Source organism: Sarcophilus harrisii, chromosome 2 (genome assembly GCF_902635505.1).
Source record: "Sarcophilus harrisii chromosome 2, mSarHar1.11, whole genome shotgun sequence".
Classification (NCBI taxonomy): Eukaryota; Metazoa; Chordata; class Mammalia; order Dasyuromorphia; family Dasyuridae; genus Sarcophilus; species Sarcophilus harrisii.
The window spans coordinates 499699368-499723870 of record NC_045427.1 but is presented as its reverse complement, the minus strand read 5'-3'; the positions used below and the strand labels follow the sequence as shown (position 1 = coordinate 499723870).

The following is a 24503-nucleotide window of genomic DNA, read 5'->3' as shown; positions in this document are numbered from 1 at the left end:
TTTGGCAAGATATTATCTCCATTTTATACCATGCTTAATGATGATAATCATGACTATTTAACAAAACTTTGACATCTATAAAAGAATCTTATGTGAGCTCAACAATCAGTAGTAAATTCAGCTCCTGTATTCTCTTGTATTTTCAGCTAGTTGTGGACCTCTTAAGATAAAATATCCCACAAAAAATAAATAATTTGCAGAAGTCTAGCTGCTTATTTTTCCTATTTTTCAACTGTGGTACCCTTGATACGTGAGCAGCTCATGCAAATTTTAAAAAGCTGAGCATGTACACATAGAAATTTTTAGTTCCTTTTCTCCTCAGTAACATTTCTGTAATAATATTATTTATAATTTTCCTTCCAAAATCATTTAGTGTCTTCTCTACTTTAAAATATCTTGAGAATATATCCTTCAATGATAACAGAACTGTTACACAGCCATCACCCTTGTATAAGCCCTTGTGCCTGGACTATTAAAAAAAGTCTTCTAGTTGATCTTCCTGCCTTGTCTCCTCCTACTCCAATCCATTTTCCATTGAATTGCCTAAGTGATTTTCCTGAAATACAAGTCTGACCTGTCACTGCCCTTAGCTCCTATTACCTTATTCTATTGTGGATATATTAGCTCATAATTAGCTGTTTACGTATTACATATTGTCTCCTCCATTAAAATGTGATCTCCTAAAAGGCAAGTGCTCTGTTTTCTTTTAAATCTCCAGAACTTGGCTCAGTGCCTGGCATATAGTGAGTACTTGTTGATTGACTGACTGACTGTCACATCCATCATGGTTCCCGGTATTTTTTAATCCTGCATGTTCTTGATTCGTTCCAGCTTTTCTTCTTGATTGCATCTTCTTTAGGACCATCTCTTCTTCTTCATGCAGCATATGTACCTTATTTGTTCATTAGATTTCCTTTGAATAGACAATTAAGCACACCTCCCCTTATAGCAGAGAAGTAGAGGACCATTGTGTCAGGTACAGTCACTGGAAATATTTTGTTTAAATTTTTTTTTTAATAATAAGAGGTTTCAATATGGAATGAGGCTGGGACATAAAGAGTGCTTTAAAGACAAACTATGTAAATAAAATGTATGTTTTTAAAAGAAAAAAAGGCAATCTGATATTCATTCCTAAGGGTATAACCTATCCTTGGTTTTCTGAATTTCCATATTCAAACCATATTCACCATGACAGAAATGCTTTTCTAGGCAGGATAGAAAATAAAAAGGAGAATGCAGGTTAAAATGGATTGTCTTGGACCCTGGGAATTAAGGATTTAGAAAACAAACTATTTTCTTATCATCTGAAGAGCATGCACAAAGTCATTCACTAAATAGGAATAATTTTTGACACAAGAGACCCATATTTAGATGGAGTCTATCACAAAATCTCTTTGGCTCATGTCCTCACTCATGGAAAACCTGAGAATGTCTATTTGTTTTTCTTTTTCTAAAAGGCCCCAGCTTTCTGGCATTTAAGTTAACAAAAATTGACCATGGGACAGGTTTTCTCTAACTCTCCTAAATTTGCCAAGTAAGCTCTAGATCTTGATTATTGTCTGGATAAAATTTCTGGTGGTTGTCAAGTAGTGCTCCTCTGTGGTGGGGCCCACTTAGGTCTAGTACCTGCTGAGCCAATTGAGTCACAGCACTAATAATGAATTACACATCTGGATCAGGCCCGTCTCAGAGGCCATCTAATCCAATGTCTTTCCTTTACACATGAGGAAACTGGGGCTAACAAAAGTCACATAATCCCTCAAAGTCACATAGGTAATTAAAATTTGAATCTACTGACTCCAGAGACATTGTTTCCACTGCTCTATGGTGCCTCCTAAGACAGGGCCAAGTTGCTTTTTGGTATATGTTGTGCTGATGTCTCCAAGTCCAAGGTCAAGGTCTGTGGAGTGTAGCTTTTCTCTGTTCTGATTCAATCATCATCTCAGCTTCTGTCTGGTGTAAGCTACTTGATAAACACTGTTTCGTACATGAGTCATTGGCCATATAAGCCTCTCCCTAGTTCCACATATAGCTCTCCATCTCTGTTTCCTGTCCCTGTAGCTTTTACATTTTCTCATATTTCCTCTTGTGCATACATATCCCCCTGAATAAGAGGGAGGGATTAACTTGAATGCTTATTACTAGTGATCATAAAGGAAGGTTGAACAGTTCTATAGGAAAAGCAAGAGATAACAGATGGATGGAATAGATGATGTAATGGCATTCACACTACATTAAAAGGTCTAGGAGAAGTCCTCCCATGAACTAAGGAGTTCTTCCTTAGATTTGTTAAAGTACAAATTAAAAGAATACTACAAAAGAATAAGGCATGGATTGGCTGATATCTGCTCCCATATCAGTGAGATCCCAAATCTACTGAAACATTGAAATAAATATACTTTGATGTTCTAACCATACCTGCCTCCCATAGCGTTGTTGACAGTGGTAGTAAATATACCTGAATAATTGCAACCTCCTCCTCATCAAGGTGCTGAAGATCAGCACCAGTTGATTCTTATATCTATTGCAGAAATTGTCTGCTTCAATATATATTATTTAATCCAGGCTTCCCTTTTATTGGGGCCTTTAGTTTGATTCTATCCAGCTCTTCATTCCACTTTAAAACCCATTGACTAAATCTGTGGATTACCTCACATAGCTGATGTTCCTATATGTTCAGGATATATTCCCCCCTTCCCCTCCCCTTCTCTTGGTTCTTTGACTCAAAGTCCCTTTAATCCATCGTCATATTATTGTTTATAAATCTTCTCACAACACTACCATATGACTAAATACCTTCCATTTCCACTCAATATGCTAAGCACCCCTTTTTTGTTGTTCAGCCATTTTTCAGTCATGTCCAACTCTTGTAACCCCACTTGGGGTTTTCTTGGGAAAATATTGGAGTGGTTTGCCATGTCTTTCTCCAGTTCATTTTACAAATGAGGAAACTGAGGTAAATAGGGTTAAGTGACTTGCCCCGAATCATACAGCTAGAAAGTATCTGAGTCCACATTTGAACTCATAAAGAGGAGTCTTCCTGATTCTAGAATTGGCATTCTATCCACATCACTACTTAGCTGCCATAAGTATCCCCATAGTCTTTGATAAAGTAGTTCTTGAATCACCTTCATAAAAGCTATTCTAGACAGATCAAAGATGAGGTGACCATTTCTTTAGCTATTATTTCCTCTTGACTTAGGCTGGGAATGCATCCCACATATGCTTTCTTCTCACTTTATCTCAAATAATGCACTTAATATTATCTTTTAACTTTCAAGCACACTTATCCTTATCTTATTTCTATAATTTTCTTATTCAGTTGTCTGCTCCTCATTTTGTCTTCATCCATGTTATTGATCTTAGAGTATAAGCTTGCAGCAGGACTTCCTGTGTATAGTCTCTGACATATAATGCAAAAAGTTAATGGAGATGATAGAAACAAATCTTATAAGCATTTATTAATCATCTACTATATAATCTCTACGCTTTGGGGATACCAAGATGAAAAACCTGTTTCTTCCTTTAGGGAGCTTACATTATCCCAATCCTCCAGAGACTGACTATCCACCCTATCCTATAAATTGTTGAATCAGGTAATAGATTATTAATTCATCTGTGGGAAACTCTTAATATGGACACTTCCTCTACAGATGCAGATTAGAAACACATCTGTAATTTATAGTCTTTGAAAGTTGTTTAGAGTATTAGTATTGAAATTCAAGTAGAGGCTGAGGCTTCTAAGCCACATGTAAGGATCCTTGCAGGCTACATTGTTATTTGATAAAAATCACAAATTAACATGATCTATGTTCTGCTATATATTTGTTTTATTAAATATTTTTCAATTATAAATAGAGTTAATGTGTTAGAAGCAGGATTTGAATCCAGATTTTTTTTTACTCAGTAGGCTGAACAGAATTCTACTCACAGTAGTAAACTACTTCTAGATTAAGATTACTTATTGAAAAAGAAAAGTTTAGAATAAAATGTATATATGCAGGTAACCAATAATTTATATAACAAATGACAATGTATTATAATGAAGAGGAAAGGAACTTTGACTTTCTATACTGAAATCCATTTATGAACAGCTTTAGGCTCCCAGTACAGTACAGGGAGGAGCTGCTAAAAAAGTAACCAATTGCTTCCTTGCAATGACATATTTTTGCACTGGTTAGGAAAATTAGAAAGAGATAGCAGGATCACAAGGAGGTAATAGCTTTTTTGGTCCTTTAATATTATTCCTCTTCAGTGAGTGACTTGGTACATTTTCTTTAGGTGCAATAAAAAGGGAATATCTTTAAGAACACTTTATTCCTCTTCTCTAAGACTGTCATTTAAGGGTTCATTTTCTCTTATGCTTCCTGACCTGCCTGCACCAACATCTCTGGCATCAGGATGTGGTCCTGACTTCTGACTCCTTTGAATATAAAATTAAATATAAAAATTCAGCAAAGAATAGGGATATGCCAGGAATATTTTCAGCTATTGTTTTCCTTTCTTTAAAAAAAAATAGCCTATTGGATGCCATGTGTCTTAATATCATAATTATTTTCTAGCTCATCTCCAGGTTGATTATGACATTAAAAGATATTTAAGCAACAACATCTGATAAGAGTAATCACATCTGATATTAACATTATCTTAGTAGTCCTTTTCTTCTCTTCTATAGAGTGGGAAAGGATGAGTATTTCATTATTTGTCATCCAGGATCTTCGTTGATTTTTCACTTTGGCTTCCTTTTAGTGATCTTTCCATTTTTGTTGTAGTCATAATTTGATTCTTTTTGTTGTTCTGTTCTACATATGTCCATATAATTCTTCCCATATCTTTCTGAATTCCTCATTTTTTACTTCATACTGTGTAACCTATCATTATTCATATACTATATAATATTTTTAGTTGTCTCCCGACAATCTCACTTTGTTTCTGATTTCCTTGCTTTCTGCAGAGAGTGCAATATAGCACTCTCTACATGACGTATATTACATCTTTGTAACTGTCTTTGACTTTCTTGAGGTGTATGCCCACTAGTGGGACTATTAGATCAAATGGTACGGAGAGGTTAATCTCTTTCTACTTGGAAAATGCTATGCTAATCATTGTTCTTGACATGTATTGGTGATATGTCCAGAAAAAGGGAAGTATTTTCCATGTGAACATTAAATACTCTAATATTCTCATTATTATATATATTGTACATATGTATAGATATGAGTTGTATATATATATGTACATACACACATATATAATATATACACATACGGCTCATTTGCTGTACATGACTGAGCCATGTTGAACAGAGTCAAAGGATTTGTGATAGCCAAGTAAAGGCAACATAAGTGGAAAGCCTTGTTCATTAATCACTGAACTGATAATGAGCTACCTTTTATACTCCAGGGACTTTTTGGCACCTTCCTTTTCTCATCAGTCAATATATCATTTTCTCATAAATGTTTGAAGATGAGTGATACAAGTTATGTATCTTGTGTAGAAAGCATCCTCCCATATAATTAATCTGTATTTGGATAGCCTGTTGGTATTCTCATGTTTCTGTAATAAATAAGCTCTATCTTCTGTGAAGAATGCTGGAGATAGACTTGAATCAGAAGAGAGGCTAGTAAAGTGCTTTGCTGGTTATTCATGCTCCTCTGTGGAGCATCTGAGTCAATAATCATGTATCTTATTTAAGATCTTTTGCTTTCAAGTTGTTTAGGGAAACAAGTTTTTAATCACCTCCTTGATGTAACTATTCTTCCCTTAAGTGTACAAATTCACTGTTTCAAATCTGGGCCAACTTGAACTTTTCTTGGGTAGGACCTCTTTTGACTATATAGATGGATCAGCAGTGAATAACGCACAGTACTTGGAGTCGAGCAGACCTGACTTCAAATCTTGCCTCAGATCTATAATAGCTCTGAGCTTTGCAAGTCATTAACTTCTCTGTATTTTAGTTCCTTATCTAATAATAGCACCTACATCAAGGAGTTATGGCGAAGCTGGGTAGTTCAATAGAATACTAGGCCAAGAGTCTGCAAGACTTACGTTAGGAAGACTTCTGTTCATGAATTCAAATCTGGCCTAAAACATGTACTAATTGTGTATTTCTGGGCAAGTCACTTAACCCAGTTTCCTCATCTGTAAAAGGAGCGAGAGAAAGAATTGGCAAACTACTCCAGTATCTTTACCAAGAAAACCTCAAATGGGATTATGAAGAGTTGGCAATGACTAAAAAATAACAGAACAAAATATTGAGGAGTTGTAGTGAGGATTAAATGAATAAACATGTAAAATGCTTGCAAGCCTTAAAGTGTTATATAAATACTAGTTGTTATTGTTTTGTTGCTACTGTTGTTATTAAAGTGGCAAGAAAATTTCCATATCCTCTTTCAGGGTTCTATCTCTCTCCTCTAATTTCTTTGCTTTTCTAAATAATTGATTTTTAAAGTTGATGTTAGCTTTTTATTTTGGCCTTTCAACTGCTGTGATTCCTTTTATTATATCAGCTTTTAGCTTTCACTTTAAATTGTTGATTTAGAATCTCAAGAATTTCTGATATCCTTTTGTTTTCCAAATTCCATTCTGTGTATTTCTTTGTCATTACCTTTAACTGGATGATTTAGTTTAAAAAAATTTTCAGCTGCAAATACCAGTTAGACATTTATGTAATCTTTATTATGTCTTCAATAGTTTTATTAAACTCCTTCCAGACATTGTCCTTAGGAACATTCCCAGATATCTCTCTCTTTCTTTCCAAGGGACTGAGCATTGTAATACCTACAGCTTATCCAATATCTGAAATATTATAGAAGAATGCATTGCTTCGTGATGGCTAGTATGAATGACACAGTCTTGATATAATTGGTCTGCTACTCATATTTATACTGACAAGATTAAAATGGACTTCTCATAATTCCATTCTAAGTATACTCAATTCCTTTTAAAAGTCATTTGATACATCTGCATTATTTTTGTCATCTGTCTCATTTACCTATAAGTAGTTCTTTTGGAATATTTGTTAGGTGGAGACTTTCTTTTTTCTAAAATTAAAAAAAAAAAAAGTCTTTTAAGTTAGTATTTTGTCCTGCAATTAGATTTCCCTAACTTTGATGCAATATTACTCTCACTTCTCTTTCCCTGGCTCCTATTTATTTACAACTTTCCTTGTTTGGAGATTTCTGTTTACTTGTTTAATTATTTGTTCACTTATACTTCTTTCCTCCCCCCCCCCCCGCCCCTTTTTTTCTCCTCATTTAAATAATTCTAGTTAAGGAACTAAACTTTTCATGAGACAGAAGTGAGAAGAGAATCCAGGTATAAGCAATAGTCCATGCAAAGACTTGAAGAAAAAGAGGTAAAGTACCACAAAAATGGTATCTTCATTGTAATTATACTAAAACATTTCTAAGATTTTCAATAACTCTATCTCCAAATCCAGTGACTTTTAAAAAAGTACTTATTCAATATTTGAGAAGCTTGACTGGGATACTAGGTGGCAGAATGAGTCAGGAAAAACTGAACTCAAATTTAGATACTAGCTATGACCCGGGGCAAGTCAGATTTTTTATCTGTCTCAGTTTCTCAACTGTAAAATGGAAATAATAGCAATTACCTAGAAGGGTTCATTGAATCATAAAATAAAATGATATTTGTAAAGCACTTGAGTGCTTAATAAATGCTTTTTTCCTTTTCTCCCAACCACTTTCTTGATATGTTCTCCTCCCCTAGTTTTTAGACAGGGTGATAACATAATTTGCCTTTTATTTCCCTGAGTATTTTTTTATTGTCTTTCCTTCCCTGACCTTTCCACGTGGGTCTTTCCCATATTATTCCCCTTAACTACCTTCCCTTTTCTTTCTACATCCTTTTATTTAGACCCCATCCACTTCTAGGCTTTTAATCATCAACTTTAGGCAGATTACTTTGAAATCTGTACCACTACTTCCAAATTCTCTGTAGAGCTCATGTCCTCATCTTTTAAAATTTCCTGATGGTTATCTTCTCTAGAAGGGCTGATACCATCAGCCAAGGATCAGGATTTGAATCTTATTTTTGTTAAAAATAAGCTGTATTAGGACAGGAAAATTAATTAACCTCTGTGTGCCTATTTTCTTATCTATAAAATGAGGATGTTGATTTAAATGATCTCTAAATTACCTTCTGGCTCTAATTCTATGATCCAAAAATGAAAATGTAATCTTTTTTGCCAACACCTATCTTTCCTCTTGATTTTTCTATTTCTATTTGATAGACCACCCTCCTAGCTTTCCATATTTGAAACTTCTAAGTCCTCTTGGACAGTCTATTTTTCTTAGCCTTCCCCCACTGCCCAATCCAATTTGTTTCCAGCTCTGTTGAATTGACCTTGGCAGCATCAGTCCTCCTTTGGAATGGAAGCGTCTTACATATCAAGATGGTTTCATTCTTTGAATTGGTATTTCCAGTGCTTGGCACATATTAAGTACTTAATAAATACTTGTTGATTAATTGATCTACTCCCTTCATTGTTTCTGCTTCTTCCATCCACTTCCACAGTGAATTCACCTCTTGCCTAGGCTACCAGGAGGTTCCTAACTAGTCTTTCTGTCACTAGTCTCCCCTCTCTCTAATCTATCCAGACTCCTCTGATCACATTCTATTGCTTACATCATAAAGAATAAATTTCTTACCTAAGCATTCAAGACCCCCCTTGACTCTAGCCTACATTTTTATTCTAATTTCTCAGTCATATCCTTCACATACCCCCTATTCCAATAAATTCCAAATCATTTACAGCTCCCTTCCTGTTCTCATTCTGTTCTCTTTCTCTCCTATGCCTTTGCTTATATTATTCCCAACAATTCTGTTTTCATCTCTACCAATTAAAATATTTTTCTTCCTTCAAGGATCACTTCACATTTCACTTCCATGATGATGTCTTATTTGATCTCTCTCTAAGTTTTTTTTACAACACTTTGAATCTTTCCTTTGCAGTTAGGATACTCTCACAGATATGCAGAATTGTAAAGAATTTCAATGCAATCTGGTCCAACCAAAACTTGCAAAAAAAAAAAATCCTATCTAAAACATATCCAATAAGTAGTCATCTAGCTTTACTTGAACATATCCAGGAAAGGAGAATCCTCTACTTCCCAGAACAGACAATTCCATTTTTGGATACTTCTAAGTTTAAGACAAGTGTTCCTTAATTCGATCTCAAATTTATCTTTTTTTGTACTTTCTAACTTACAGGTGCTTTTTCTTCTTTCTAAATTCCAAATTCCTTGAAGGGAGGACTTTTGTTCTATTTCATCCTATAACCCTAGTAGCCATCACTTTGCCTTACATGCAGTAGGTGCTTAGTAAATGTTTAGTTGCATTAAATGGATTGAATTGCAGTTTTTAATAGTAGATATGGAACTTTTTTTTTTTTTTTTAACTCTCTACTGGGGCAAAAAAAATGGTCAGAGCTTCAGGGAAAATCTAGCAAGCTAAAATCAATGTGCTTCAGTCTTGAGCAGCTCTGAATATTAAATTTCATTAAATATTCTGGAAATAATTTAGGCAGACTGTGAGATTTAACACAGCAGATCATCATTCATTTATTTAGTCGGATCTAGCAGCTGCTTTCACATCATTTGCACAAAAAAGGAATAAAATGCCTAACTCTTAAAGCTGTATATAGTATGAAATGCAAAAATAATTTGAAGTTTTAATAGGATACTGAATGTTGCCAAGTATAAGAAAAAATTTGCATTTCAATATGTGTGGGCGCAGATTGTGTTATGGTGGCCAAAGGCAACCTCATTTTCCATATTCCATTGTTCTCATTCACAGCTCAGAGAAACCACAACCCTGGGCATTCTTTCATCATGGCTGATGTTTAGGACTAGACCCCTTCCAAATCCTGAATCCTCTGCATTGATCTCGGCAGTTGGTGGGGTGGATCATTTCACTTTAGACCTTTATTAACATTCAGTGTTAATTGTCTTTCACTTTTCCGTTCCTCAGCCTTACCTGAAGGAGACTTCTGACGCCATCCCTAAAGCAGTCTGCCGCTACTGCAGTGTAGAAAGCCTTAATTTTGTTCTTGAGAAGCCAGGCCTGCTTCTTTGCCATGCTGCTGTTCATCTCCTTCACACACTCCTTGCGAGGTCCCTGTATGATGAAAAATTGGTCAATCAAAAAATAGTAGCATTTCACATCGAGTTGTGTTTGTTTTTTAAAGGACAGAAATAAGCAGTTCAGTCCTGCTAGGCTAAGGAATGAGAGAAACCTCTCCAGAGTCCACAAAAATTCAGCTTTTCTTCCCCAAAGTCACCAGTGTTGTATTCACATTCTAGCCAAGGAGTCTGGGGTTATTAGCATGTGATTAATTAACTGCAAAGATTCTGGGAGAAGCGGGAAGTGGGCAGGTGGTGATGAGCCTGAACTCATGCCAGGCTGTGATGAAAGTACCTCAAGAGGAAGATGCCAGCAGTTCTTGGCTCAGGCTTCAGGGTCACTTTTAGGGATGGGGAGTCAATCAGAACCATGGCAACAAAGGGAAAAAAACACATAGAATATAGTGGGCAGATCAGAACCCTACATGATTCATACACCATTAGAGCTGTAAGAGACCTCAGAGGGTTGGAGTTAGGCAACCTCCCACTTTGCAAATGGAGAAACTGAGACTCAGAGAAGTTAGTTTAGTGAGTGCCAGCGCTTAGAAGCGCCTGACTTCTCTTTACCACTCCAGGTTGCCACTGTTAGGTTTCTTTAATAAAAAGGAACTACAACTTTACCATGATTTTTATTAATGTAAGGAGTTCTCTATGACAATTTCTAGACTTAGGGAGATTCCTGGAGAATAAGTGACTTGCCTGTGTGACACAACCAGTATGTATCTGAGTCAGAATTTGAACCAGGTCTTTTAAAATCTTTTTCATCATTCTGTGAATTTGCCCCATTCAGATAATTGTGGGAGGGAAGCAGTGAAAAAGTTTCCTTATGTGGAAACTTCCATCTCTAATGCAGATAGGCAAACTAACCACCCAAAGTGTAATTTTAGAGAGCTTTCTGGGAAACTGAACAATTAAATAAATTGCTTACAATCTCCCAGCTTTGGGCCATCTTGATCAGGATGTTCTACAGGCATATTCCATAGGCAACCAGTTGAGTCCCATAGATAACTCATATTTAACATGTCCAAAACAAAACTCATTATTTTTCCCACAAATCCTCTCCTTCATCTAAACTTCTCTATTCTGTCAAAGGCACCATATACCACAGGTATAGTCCCAGGTTTTCAATTTCAGTGTCGTCCTCAGCTCCTAAATCTCATTCAACTCACATGTCTAATCCAATGACAAACTATCTTCATAAAATCTTTTGTATTGATCCCCTTCTCCCTATTTATATAACATATCTCCATTCATGCAGCCATTACTCTAGTTCAGGCCCTCATCACCTTTCACCTGGCTAAGGTAATAAATAGCTTTCTAATTAGTCTTCCTACCTTAATTTTTTTTCTTCCCTCCAATCCATCCTCCATCTCAATTGCCTCAATTAATTTTCCTAAGGAGCAGGTCTCCTCATTTCATTTCTTCCTACAAATTCCTATAATTCCTATAAATTGCAGTGGCTCTTACTTAGCCTCCAGGATCAAAAAGATTAGGCATTTAAAGCTGGCCATGCCCTGGCCTCTTGCTACCTTTCCAACTTTATACTTTATACTTTTATTTTTTTATTTTTTATTATTATTTATTTTATTTTATTATTATTTATTTTTTATTATTTATACTTTATACTTTATTTCCCTCTACACAGTCTACAATCTAGGCACATTGGCCAACATGTTATTCCTGGCACATGACTCTCTATTTCCTACCTCCACATCTTTGCACTGGCTGTATCCCATCCCAAAAATGCTTTCCCTCTTCACTTTCATCTCTTAGTTTCCTTGCCTTCATTCTGGACTCAATAAAAACCTCACCTTCTGCTGGAGATCTTTTCCAGTTGTCCAAGCTGCTGGAGCTTTCCAATCTACCCTGACCTTCTATTGATCTACTCTGTATATACATATGTATGTATATACATATGTTGTCTTCTCCTATTAGAATAACACCTTCCTGAAGGCAGAGAGGCCTTTTTTTTTTTTTTTGAGGGTGCTTTTCTAAGTATCTCCAGTATTAACTCAGTGCCTGGAACATATTTTTGTTGTTGCTCAGTCCTTTCAGTCACATCTGACTCTTCACAACCCCATTTGGGGTATTCTTGGCAAAAACACTAGAGGAGTTTGCCATTTTTTTTTTTTACACTTGAGTAGTTAATAAATGCTTGTTGATCAAGTGACACAGAGGCCATCTCTCAAATTCAACTCAACAAATAGAAATGGGCCCCATATGGAGGCATGTTGACTTAGAAAGCAACAATGTTAACATTATGTTGCATTTTTATTTTTTTTTGAGCATTTTCCAATTATATTTTAATTTGGTTTAGGTGCAATTTAACATGCTGCATCTTATTATCACCTCCGACAATATTTTAGCTCCTTTCTCCTTCCATTTCAGCCCAATTCAACAAGTATTTTTGGGAGGGATCTCCCAAAGTACTATTCATCTAGTCCAACTTTCTAATTTATAATTTTAGGAATCTGAGGGTGAATCCTCAATAACTTGATCAAGTCACCCAAGTAGTAAATGGAAGAAGTAAGATTTAAACATCAGGCCCTCTGAATCCAAATCTAATGCACTTTCCATGTTACCCATGGTGTCTGGTACGGTATAAAGCAAACATGAAAGATGGCTCTTTTCCTTAAGTAGTTCCTCAATGTAGCTGGAGGACTAGATTTACTTATAAACTTGGTAAGAAGCGTTCTTTGGAGGGATTTAATTTTTCCATCACTCTGAGAAGTGACAAAATTGGGGACTTGAGAAGCTACTAAGAAGGGGGGATGGGCTGGGGTAGATATCAATCAGGAGGTTGGGATTGTAGCCCTGGTTCTGATACTAGCTAGCCATGAGATCTTGGGCATATCTTGATCTCTCTGAGCAGCTATAAAAGGAAGGAGATGGATTCCTAATCCAGAGTTCTTCACTTTTTGGTGGTTACCCTTTATGGAAATCTATAGAAGTCTGTGGATCTTTTCTCAGAATAATATTTTTAAATGCATAATATGAAATACTTAGGATTACAAAGAAAATCAATTATATCAAAATACTATTATCAAATTTTTTTTTTTAGAAAACAAGTTCATAGACTCCAGGTTAAGAATCTCTGTACTAAATGATCTCTAAGGTCCCTCTCAGGTCTAAAATTCTATCTGATATGGGATATGATTTGTTTCTCTCTGACTTACTGTGTAGTACAAAGCAAAGAAGGGAAATTCAGTGGAAGGTACCCAACACAGAGAGAAGGGATAGGACAGAAAAATCACTTCCAGGTCCTGGAAGGATGTGCCTTAGCATCAACCTATGAATTGCACTACTATGACTGTGAACCCCTGGGAAACTGGCACTTATTTAAATAAATACAGTCTAATGTATATCTATTAGTATTACAAAAATCCAAATTAAACATTAACTATGACAGTGAGATTTACTTTAGTGCCTGGGTTTGCCATATTGTAAAGTCATAAAAATATTTCAAGCAGAATCTCTCTTTGCTGAAAGTTATTATACTATCATTGTTGCACACATATTAATGTGGAAGCAAAGCTGCCATACAGCTGCCATGGGAAAAAAAAACCAAATAATGAAAAAAGAAAGACATGCAGGGACAGAGTCCTCTAGCTTCTCACTGTCAGATCACAGAAGTGGATTTTATCACCCAATTAAAATACTTCTATAGCCATCTTCATGAGTTTAAAAATGAACTCGGCATTTCAATAGATAAAACTATGGGTAGTTGGGTTAGGTTTTGTTTTTTTTTCTTTTTAAAAGAAACATCAAATGTGACAACATAGAAAGTGTGAAAAGTTTGCAATTATTTATTTTACAGAACAAATGATGATAAAGTGATGAGAGAATTACTGTTTTTGAATAGAGGAAAGGTTACTGTGTGAAGAGGACAGTGAATAAATGTTCTCTTACTAAAGATAAAAGAAAAGAAATGGATCTAAATTATGGCAGGAAGTGTTAAGGCTAAATGCAATGCTATGGTGGAAAATGCTGTGTTCTGTTCAAGTTTCTCTGAGAGCAAATTACACATATTTGTGTGTATACACATATATACATAAACATGCATACATAGGAACAAATCTTAAAAAAAAACCAGACATGTTTATCTCAATTAGAAGATTAAAACAAATTCCCTTCTTTTCTTTTGGAACCAGAAAAGCAAAACAAACAAACAAAAAAAACAGGAAAAAAACTTGTTTTATTAATCTAATCTAATTCAATTCAAAAAATTTTAAGTGTTTAGATAGTGTGTAGAACACTGGGGTGAGATATAAAATTTAGAGAAGAGAATTTGCCTACCCCATGAAATTTAGTAGGGGGATTTGGTTTTTATAGAAATACATTCTGTATCTAATACACACACACACACACACACATATACACATTTAATATGAGTTCTATAGACATATCATATGAATACATGTGCATGTACATATAATTCACATGTATATTCTGTAAGCATATTTGTATAAACAGATATAAATCATCTGCCAATACATTCATTTACACCCCCATATATATATGTGTGTGTGTGTATATACATATATGTGGGGGGTACAAATAAAAAGTTTCCTAATTGAATTCTCCATCTCAAATATTTCCCCATTTCATATAGCTGCCAAGGTGATTTTGTTAACAGGACTAATGTCAAGTGAATATTGATATTATTGAGAATAAAAATAGGGTAAGGATGGAGCGGGAAATTGTAAACTGAGTAATGAAATCATTGTATGTATGTATATGTATGTAGAATACATATAATGCATATATGTATAATTGTGTATATATTCATATAAGATTAGAAGGTTAAAGATGTAGAACTGAAAGGGACTTCTGGCTTTATCTAGCCCAATTCCTTAAATTATCCAGGTGAGAAAATAGAGGCTCAGACAGGGTGATTTACTCATAGACACAAAGGATTTGAAATCATATATGTATGCATATTTGTTAATACAAATACATTAGTTAGCTGTACATATATAGACATATATACATGTATATATAGGCATACATAATATAGAGGGAAATAAAAATATTTAAAGAGTGGGTTCCTGTCATCCATGAAGTTTAATAGGGTGATTTAGTTTATAAATTAATTCATCCTATGTCATACATATGTATATATAGATGTATACACATATACATCAACATTCTATTATGCATATGTGTGTGTGTATATATATATATATATATATATATTCAGTCTCTTAGTAGACTGAGAACGAACAATCATATAGGTAGGAAGAGAGTCAAGAAAGAATAATGTCATGAAAACCTAGAGAGGAGAGATCACTTAAGGAAAATATAGTCTACAATGTTTAAAGTTACAGATAGACCAAGGAGGATGAAAAGTGTGAAAAATGACTTGAAATTTGGCAATTAAAAGAGAGAGAGAGGAAGAGGGGAGGGGATGTTCAGAAACCAGAGAGGGAGGGAGGGAGGAGAGAGGGAGAGGAAGGAAAAAAAGAGAGGGAGGGAGGGAGGGAGGAAAAAGGAAGGGAGGAGGAAAGGAAAAGAGAGACAGGGATAGAGAAGGAGAAAAGGAGAGAAGGAGGGAGAGAGCAAGCACCAGGGCCAGGACTAGAGACAGAGAAGATAGTTGTGAGGGGGATAATATATTGGAGAATATGGGAGGAAAGGTAGTATCACTTGTTCTGTCACAGCTTCTGAACTGTGTGGGGGGGAAGGTCTCAAAACGATCTCTTGGATTTATTTCAAAATTATGTTTTCTAACTTCAAGTGGACCTTCAAGTGCTTTATGGAAACTCCTTTTTCGTTCTCTTATTGAATTCCTCTAATCTTCTCACTTGATAGTTATATCAAACTTGCTCCTCTTTCTTTAAGCCCCTTCATTCTATTGCCTCACTTTCTGCAGATTTCCCAACTCTCCTGAAAAGATTAAAATCTTTTGACTTAAGTTCATTCAATTCTCTTCCTCAACATTAAAAAAAAAAAAACTAATTTTCTTTTACTTCTTTTTTCCTTCTTTCTTATCTAAAAGAATGAAGTGGTCCTTTTCCTTGCTAGTTCTAACCTGATCTCATCTTCTCTTATTACCTCCAGGACCCTGATATTTTAAAATCACTCCTACTCCCTCTGTTTTGCCCCTCTTTACTCCCAATGACTAGCTCTCTTTTGCTTATAGGACTTATATGTCTTAAAAGAACATAGAAAAATCCAATTCCCTTTTCTGCAGATAGTCTCACTTGAGAAATTGTCTCTTCTTTCTCCTTGATTTAACTGCCAAATTTCTACAAAGAGTTGTCTTTATTCACTGTCTTCTCTTCCTTTTTACCCACTGACTACTCAAATCTTCTCAGTCTGACTCTGATGCTTTACTGATTTTTTTTTTTTACAAACTGATAACAGCTTCCCTGATCGTCCTTTTACCTCTTTGATTGCTCCTTTAATGTCTGCTTTATAGTTCTTATTCCTTCTATTGATCCCCCAAAATGTGAACATTCCCTAAAATTCTGCCCATGGTCCTCTTTTCAATTTCAACCAACCAATTAAGTATTTATCAGGCACATAGCAAGTACCAGGAACTGTGCTGGACACCAGGGATAAAAAGATTTTAAAAAATTAAGTAATCTATGTTCTCATAGAGCTTACTTTCTCTAAAGGCAGACTTAAATGGACTTAAATCAGTGGCATGGAGATTGGAGACCAGCATCCTGGGATGTTCAGAAGAATCTGAATTTCCCCTTAGCTCTTGGCCTGGGAGTTTTTAAGGAGACACATTCTGTCTGTGAAAGCATAGATTTTGAGGAGGGAGCACTGATGAACATGATCACGAATCAAGCAGTGGGAGAAGATGACATATACCCTGGCATCTCCAGGACTTATACCAAGATGAGAAAGTCAGTAGCATGGGGGCAGCAGGTGAAAAGAGAGCTGAAGTTGCCAGAGAAGGGAGAGACAGAGGTGGTCCTTTGTGCCCTGCAGGTATCTTGGAACAGAGAATTGAGATTTAAGTTGCTAGTCATGATGGCCTCTTTGAAAACTGAGCAATGTTCCAAAAGGTCAGCTCTTGCTCACATTCTCCTCCCTTTGCTTGACCAGTAGCAATTACCGTAATGTATTCTATTCACTTGTTTTAATATTAGACATTTCCTGTATACTGATTTTTGCCTTAAATATGAATAAGCCAGAAGTTAGTTCAAAATATTCAATTTTTAAATTAGGACAGACAGTCAAACTTTTGGCTGAATTTTAGGGATTTATAGTAACTGGGAGATCTGAAGTATTATCATTGTATTAGTAAGTTTTTTTTTGATATAAAAAGGGGGACCACACAGACCTGAGGACCATTATGTTGTCTCTATGCTAAAGATGAGCTCACTATTTTAACAGTGTACAACTAATTAAATCTCCAATCTCCAATGTGGAAAAGGAAGAAGTCAAGAGTAGAAGGAGGTGAAACTTGGAGGAAATTTAGCTTTGCTCCTTCCAGAAGAACAGAGGGAGCAGAAAATATAAAATGCCTTCCACAAAGCTACCCATCATTACTGCACAGTACATATATAAAGAATAACAACAAAATTAATATAAGGTCATTGGAGAAGGTATTGATAACAGTTCAAATATAAAGAAAGGCTTTGTATAGATGATGATTCTAGCTGAATGGATGTGAAGGATTATGAGGTACGACTATGGGAGGAGTTCATCCCCTCCTCCCCCACCATGGGGGAGAGTTAACGCAAAGAGACCATTGATTTGATTAGGAGTAATGAATGATGGAAGCTAAAAAGAGAGTTGGGACCAAGAGAGTGGGAGAGAGGGAGAAAGGAAGGGAGGGGAAAAGGGAGAAAGGAAGGGAGGGGGAGAGGAAAGGAGAGAGTGGTGAAGGGCTTTAAAAGTTCGACAAGAGAGTTTTACCCTAAAAGCAATAGTGGGTTTGTTGAGTAGGGTAGTGACATGGTCAGATCTACACTAAAGGAAAACCAGTTGGGCAGCTACATGGTGAATTGATTGGATTAGGGAGAGATTTGAGGCAGAAAGACCAAATAGGAAACCATTGCAATAGTGACAATTTTCACTGTAATAATTTCATTTACCACTTATATGCAAATGATTCTCAAATCTACAACACAACCTTTTTTACCCCCTTGAATTTCAGTCTAGCATTTCCAACTGCCTATTGTGTATCTCCACCTGAATGAGCATATTTTCCCACCAGCATAACTCAAACTGTAACAGATACTTGTTTAAATGAATCTTTCCTCTCACAATCTGACCTTCTTAACTTCCCTGTTTCTTTTAAAAGCATCACCATATAGGCTGAAACTTCCTACAACCCTCCCAATATCTCTCATCTCCCTCCCTTTCTCTTTATACATCCTACCATTAGTTCAAACACCAATTCCTTCTCAATTATGCTATTGCAGAACCTTTTAGTAAACCTGTCTGCTTTTAATAGCGCCTTCTCCAGTCCATCCTCTTACTTCAGGGGTGGGGAAACTTTTTCTGCCAAGGGCCATTTGGATATTTATAACATCATTCACAGACCATACAAAATTGTCAACTTAAAAACTCAAGCCGTGGGCGGTTATACCTAGCTTTCAGCTCATCACTGCCTGTGGTTGCCTTGGCAGGGCTAGAACAAATGATTTCACAGGCCTTATATTGCTTGTGGGCAGGACATTCCCCACCCCTGCTTTACTTGGTTACCAAAATAAACCCTAAGGTATAATTTTAATCATGTTGTGCTCTGGCTCAAAAATCTTTACTGCTTCTTACTTATCTCTAAGAATAAATATTATAGATGCCTGGGACTTAAAGCTCTCCACAATCTGGCTTCAACTTGTCTTTCAAGACTTATTTTATATCTCTGTCCCACATGCCCACAATGTTCTTGCCAAATTGGCGTCCTAGGTGGACTCCAAACTTGACGTTCCATTGTCCATCTTTGTGCTTTCAAACAGGTTTTCCTACATGACTAGAATGTGTTCTCTCTTCCCCTCTACCTCTTAAAAATCCTCTGATTTCTTTTAGACTTAGACTTGGCACCAATCCCAAGCTTTTCATATTTCTGGTTTTTGCTTCTCTCTTCTTTATTCTTTCTAGCCTGATTTCTTCCCACAATCTAATCTTTAGAGCAGAGGCATTTTTTTTCCTTTTGGATCTCCACTAATTTACACACTGCTTTGCATTTAACAGATATTTAATGAATGTTTATTGAATTGAATTGGAGCATAGCTAATGAGGGCTGGTAAAAATGTATTTTTCTAAAGACTTAAAAGTCTTATGGGGGCAGGTTAATTGGAAAAGTAAGGGAAACCAGAAAAGTTAGTTATATCTGTCAATGCAAATTCTATAGATAGTCACAGGTATAATATGAAGAAAAATCAATACAGAGGAACAGTAAGTAATGCTATCCAAGGAGGCAGCTAGCAATGAAACTTATGACCTTATATGTCTATAGTCAATTATATAAAGCATGGATAACAAGGTGATTAAAGATTTTAAAGAAGGAGGACAAATTCATATAAGAATCACTGAGTTGTAGTGGAATGAGAATTCAGATTAGAGGATGTATATGGAAGAGTAAATAGAAAGAAGATGTTCCTAGATTTCATTTATTTAGGGATGAGATATACAAACATATTCCTTCCTCCAAACTATCCCAGATATACTCGGGTGTAAAGGAAACCAGATTAAAATATAATTGGGAAATATTTCATAAGATAAATTAAAATGTAATGAAACATAGATAACATTACATTTTAAAACCAAGTCAATATATGATGTGAAGAGATCCTTATGTACAACTTAATGGTCCCTCACTTCTCTCTGAGTTAGGGATTTGATTTGGGGAACTAGTGAATGAAAAAGCTCTCTCTAACAATGTTGGTCAGTACTTTCCCTGCAACTTACCATATTAGGTCATTTTGTAAAGCACTAGGTTTACCTAGAGTCACCAACAGCTCTGAAGCCAGCTCTCATTCTCCTGAGCCACACAGCATGTCCCATTTAGAAAGAGCAGATTTTAGATAAAGAGGATCTCTATACATTACTTTGTTAAGAACATGTTCTAGTGAAGAGATATAGGAATTTTGGTAGGGAAACATGGTAGAGAGTTTTTGGATGAAGATCAATGGAAGGAAAAATTGATGTGATATTGTATATTATAGACTGCACGGATAAAAGGAAATAGACAAGAGACTGTAGAAACAGATTATAAGCCTGTATTATGGCATGACACTAGGGAAAGGAAGATTCAGCTCTCTGTATGTCATCTGGAATTCTTTCTGTCATAATCGAAACAGCTGATAAGTTCTTGCTTTGTCTTAATAATTTCATTTTTTAAAAGATAGAAAGGTCAATGAAGGAAACTTATTCCAAATCTTATTCTGACCAATAAATATGAACTGGTTGCAAAAGCAGAAAGGATGAGAATCTGAGTAGAAAAGGTTGGAAAGTTACCATTATTGAATGAAAATAATGTATTGTCTAACATACTTCCTTGATTTGGAAAGAGTAGATTTTTTCTTAAGAGAAAGGATATGAACCTGGGACTTAAAGCCATAGTAGAATGGCAAGATCAAGGGTGTGACCATGTCTGTTGTTGAGAGAGAGGAAACATAAGTCATGATAATTGAGTGAATTGTAAAACTTGAACACTTGGGTATTTGAGGGTCAACATACATGATTAGGCGGTTTGGACTTGATTCTTTTAGCAATGGGGTTAAGTGGACTTCCGGCCAAGATGCTAGCAGTAGACCAAAAATAATTGAAACTAAATAATCTTACATTAAAGAAGATTGAAACAGCAAATCATAGACATAATTAATAATTCACCCAAGAAAATGAAATAATGAGACATCATACCAAATGTGGATGCAGCCAAAGCGGTAATAAGGGGAAATTTCTATATCTCTAGAGGCTTACTTGAATAAAATAGAGAAAGAGAAGGTCAACGAAATGGGCTTGCAACTAAATATGCTAGAAAAGGAACAAATTAAAAACCCACAGTCAAACACTAAACTTGACATTCTAAAAATGAAAGGAGAGATCAATAAAATTGAAAGTAAAAAACATTAATTAATAAATAAGAGTTGGTTCTATGAAAAACCAAAAAATAAAAAACCCTTAGTAAAACTTGATTAAAAAGGAGAGAGGAAAAACAAATTGTTATCTTAAAATGAAAAGGAGAACTTAAACTAATGAAGAGGAAATTAGAAATAATTAGGAATTATTTTCAACTTTATGGCAAAACTGACAACTTAAATGAAATGGAAGAATACCTTCAAAATATAGCTTGCCCAGATTAACAGAGGAAAAAAGTAACATCCTAAAAGTCCCATCTTAGAAAAAGAAATAGAAAAGATTAACCAACACCTTAAGAAAACCTCAGGACCAGATGATTTACATGAATTCCTACCAAACAAAAGAACAATTAACCCAATGCTATATAAAACATTTGAAAATAGGACTGAAGGAGTCCTACCAAACCCTTTAGACACAGACATGGTAATTGATACCTAAAACAGGAGGGAAAAACAGAGAAAGAAAAAGATAGGACCAATCCTAATCAAATCATGCTAAAATCTTAAATAAAATATTAGTAAAAGAACAGAAAATCATCCCCGGATAATACACTATGATCAAGTAGGATTTATAAGGAATGCAGGGCTGGTTCAATATTAGGAAAACCATTAGTAATTATATATAATAAGCAACAACAAAAACCATATGATCGTCCCCAATAGATGCAGAAAAAGATTTGATAAAATCCAAACCATTCCTAATAAAACACTTGAGAGTATAGGAATAAAACGATTTTCTTAAAATATCAGGAGATATATTTAAAACCATCAGTAACATCATATAATGGGGAAAACTAATCTTTCCCAGTAAAATCTGGAGGAAGCAAGGTGCCCACTGTCATATTATTATTAAATTGTATTGGGAAACACTAGCCCCGGAAAAGAGTCAGAAAGAGATTAAAGGAATCAGAATAGGCAGTGAGCAACCAAACATCACTTTGCAGATGATAGGATGGTATACAGAGAACCCCTAGAGATTCTAGGAAAAGCTATTAGAAATAATCCATAATTTAGAAAGTTGCATTATAAAAACCTAAAATCCCCTGCATTTTATAATCACCAACAAAAAAAACAGCAAGAGATACAAAAGAAATTCCATTAGAATAACTTAAGCATAAAATATTTAATCATCACCAAAGGAAAGTGGAATTATAGAGAAATTACAAAAAACCTTTCCACACAAATAAAGTCAATTAAAAATTGAAAATATCAAGCTCCTGGATAGGTTTAATATAATAAAGATGACAGTACCCCTAAATAATTATTTATTTAGTTATACCAATCAGACTTCCAAGAAAATATTTTAATGATCTAGAAAATAAAAAAAATCTATGGAATAATAAAAGGTCAAGAATTCAAAAGAATTAATGAAAAAAAATCAAATGAAGGGCTGTATGGATCTAAAACTATTTATAAAGCAGTCACCAAAACCATTTGGTATTGGCTAAGAAATAGATTAGTTGATCAGTGGAACAGGTTAGGTTCACAAGACAGAATAGTCAACTATAGCAATTTAGTGTTGGACAAATCCAAAGATCCTCACAAGAACTCATTATTTGACAAAAACTGTTGGGATAACTGGAAATTAGTATGGCAGAAATTAGGCATGGACCCACACTTAACACCATATACCAAGATAAGATCAAAATGGGTCCATGATTTAGACAAAAAGAACGAGATTATAAACAAATTGGAGGAACATAGGATAGTTTATCTCTCAGCCTTGTGGAAGAGGAAGAAATTTGTGATTGAAGACGAACTAGAGACCATTATTGATCACAAAATAGAAAATTTTGATTACATCAAATTAAAAAGCTTCTGTACAAACAAAACTAATGTAAACAAGATTGGAAGGGAAGCAACAAACTGGGAAAACATCTTCACAGTTAAAGGTTCTGATAAAGGCCTCATTTCCAAAATATATAGAGAGCTGACTCTAATGTATAAGAAACCAAGCCATTCTCCAATTGATAAATGGTCAAAGGATATGAACAGACAATTTTCAGTTGATGAAATTGAAATCATTACCACTCATATGAAAGAGTGTTCCAAATCATTATTAATCAGAGAAATGCAAATTAAGACAACTCTGAGATACCACTACACACCTGTTAGATTGGCTAAGATGACAGGAAAAAATAATGATGAATGTTGGAGGGGATGCGGGAAAACTGGGACACTGATACATTGTTGGTGGAGCTGTGAACGAATCCAACCATTCTGGAGAGCAATCTGGAATTATGCCCCAAAAGTTATCAAACTGTGCATACCCTTTGATCCAGCAGTGTTTCTACTGGGCTTATATCCCAAGGAGATACTAAAGAAGGGAAAGGGACTAGTATGTGCCAAAATGTTTGTGGCAGCCCTGTTTGTAGTGGCTAGAAGCTGGAAACTGAGTGGATGCCCATCAATTGGAGAATGGTTGGGTAAATTATGGTAAATTATGGTATATGAATGTTATGGAATATTATTGTTCTGTAAGAAATGACCAGCAAGATGAATACAGAGAAGCTTGGAGAGAATTACATGAACTGATGCTAAGTGAAATGAGCAGAACCAAGAGATCATTATATACGATACTGTATGAAGATGTAATCTTATGGAAGCGGATTTCTTTGACAAAGAGACCTAATTCAGTTTCAATTGATCAATGATGGACAGAATCAGCTACACCCAAAGAAAAAAACACTGGGAAATGAATGTAAACTGTTTGCATTTTTGTTTTTCTTCCCAGGTTATTTCTACCTTCTGAATCCAATTCTCCCTGTGCAACAAGAAAACTGGATCTGCACACATACATTGTATCTAGGATATACTAGGACATATTCAACATATATAGGACTGCTTGCCATCTAGGGGAGGGGTTGGAGGGTGGGAGGGAAAAATCGGAACAGAAGTGAGTGCAAGGGATAATGTTGTAAAAAAAAAAAATTACCCTTGCATGGATTCTGTCAATAAAAAGTTACTATAATTTAAAAAAAAAAGAATATACACGTCATCTCCCCCCCAAGAAAAATGGGGTTAAGTTTTTGAACAAAGGAAAGTAGGGGAAGTTGTCCCAAGAGGGATGGGAAGGTCTTAAGAATGAAAATCAAAAACAAAGAGAAACAATTCCAATGAGAAATGAATGTAAGCTTCCAAGGATCCAAAAAGATGTTGGTAGGCTAGAAAAATGGGCCTAAAAGATAATAATGGGCCAATAATTCAGTGAGATAAAATTTAATAGATGTGAAAAATAGAAAATCCTCTAGTTGAATTTAAAAATTAATAAAATTCTAAGATCCTGTATAGGGGATGCACAAAACCAATAAAA

The 24503-nt window shown here is 35.2% G+C and overlaps 1 protein-coding gene across 2 annotated transcripts in view; it reads right to left on the bottom strand.

The window, feature by feature from the left end:
* Positions 1-24503, bottom strand: part of SLC12A1 (solute carrier family 12 member 1) — a 131604-nt gene that overhangs the window by 45773 nt on the left and 61328 nt on the right. For both annotated transcript variants that reach the window (XM_031955149.1, XM_031955148.1), the window contains exon 18: positions 10000-10140. In XM_031955149.1, coding sequence (XP_031811009.1) covers positions 10000-10140 — 141 coding nt within the window. The remainder of the gene's footprint in view (positions 1-9999; positions 10141-24503) is intronic.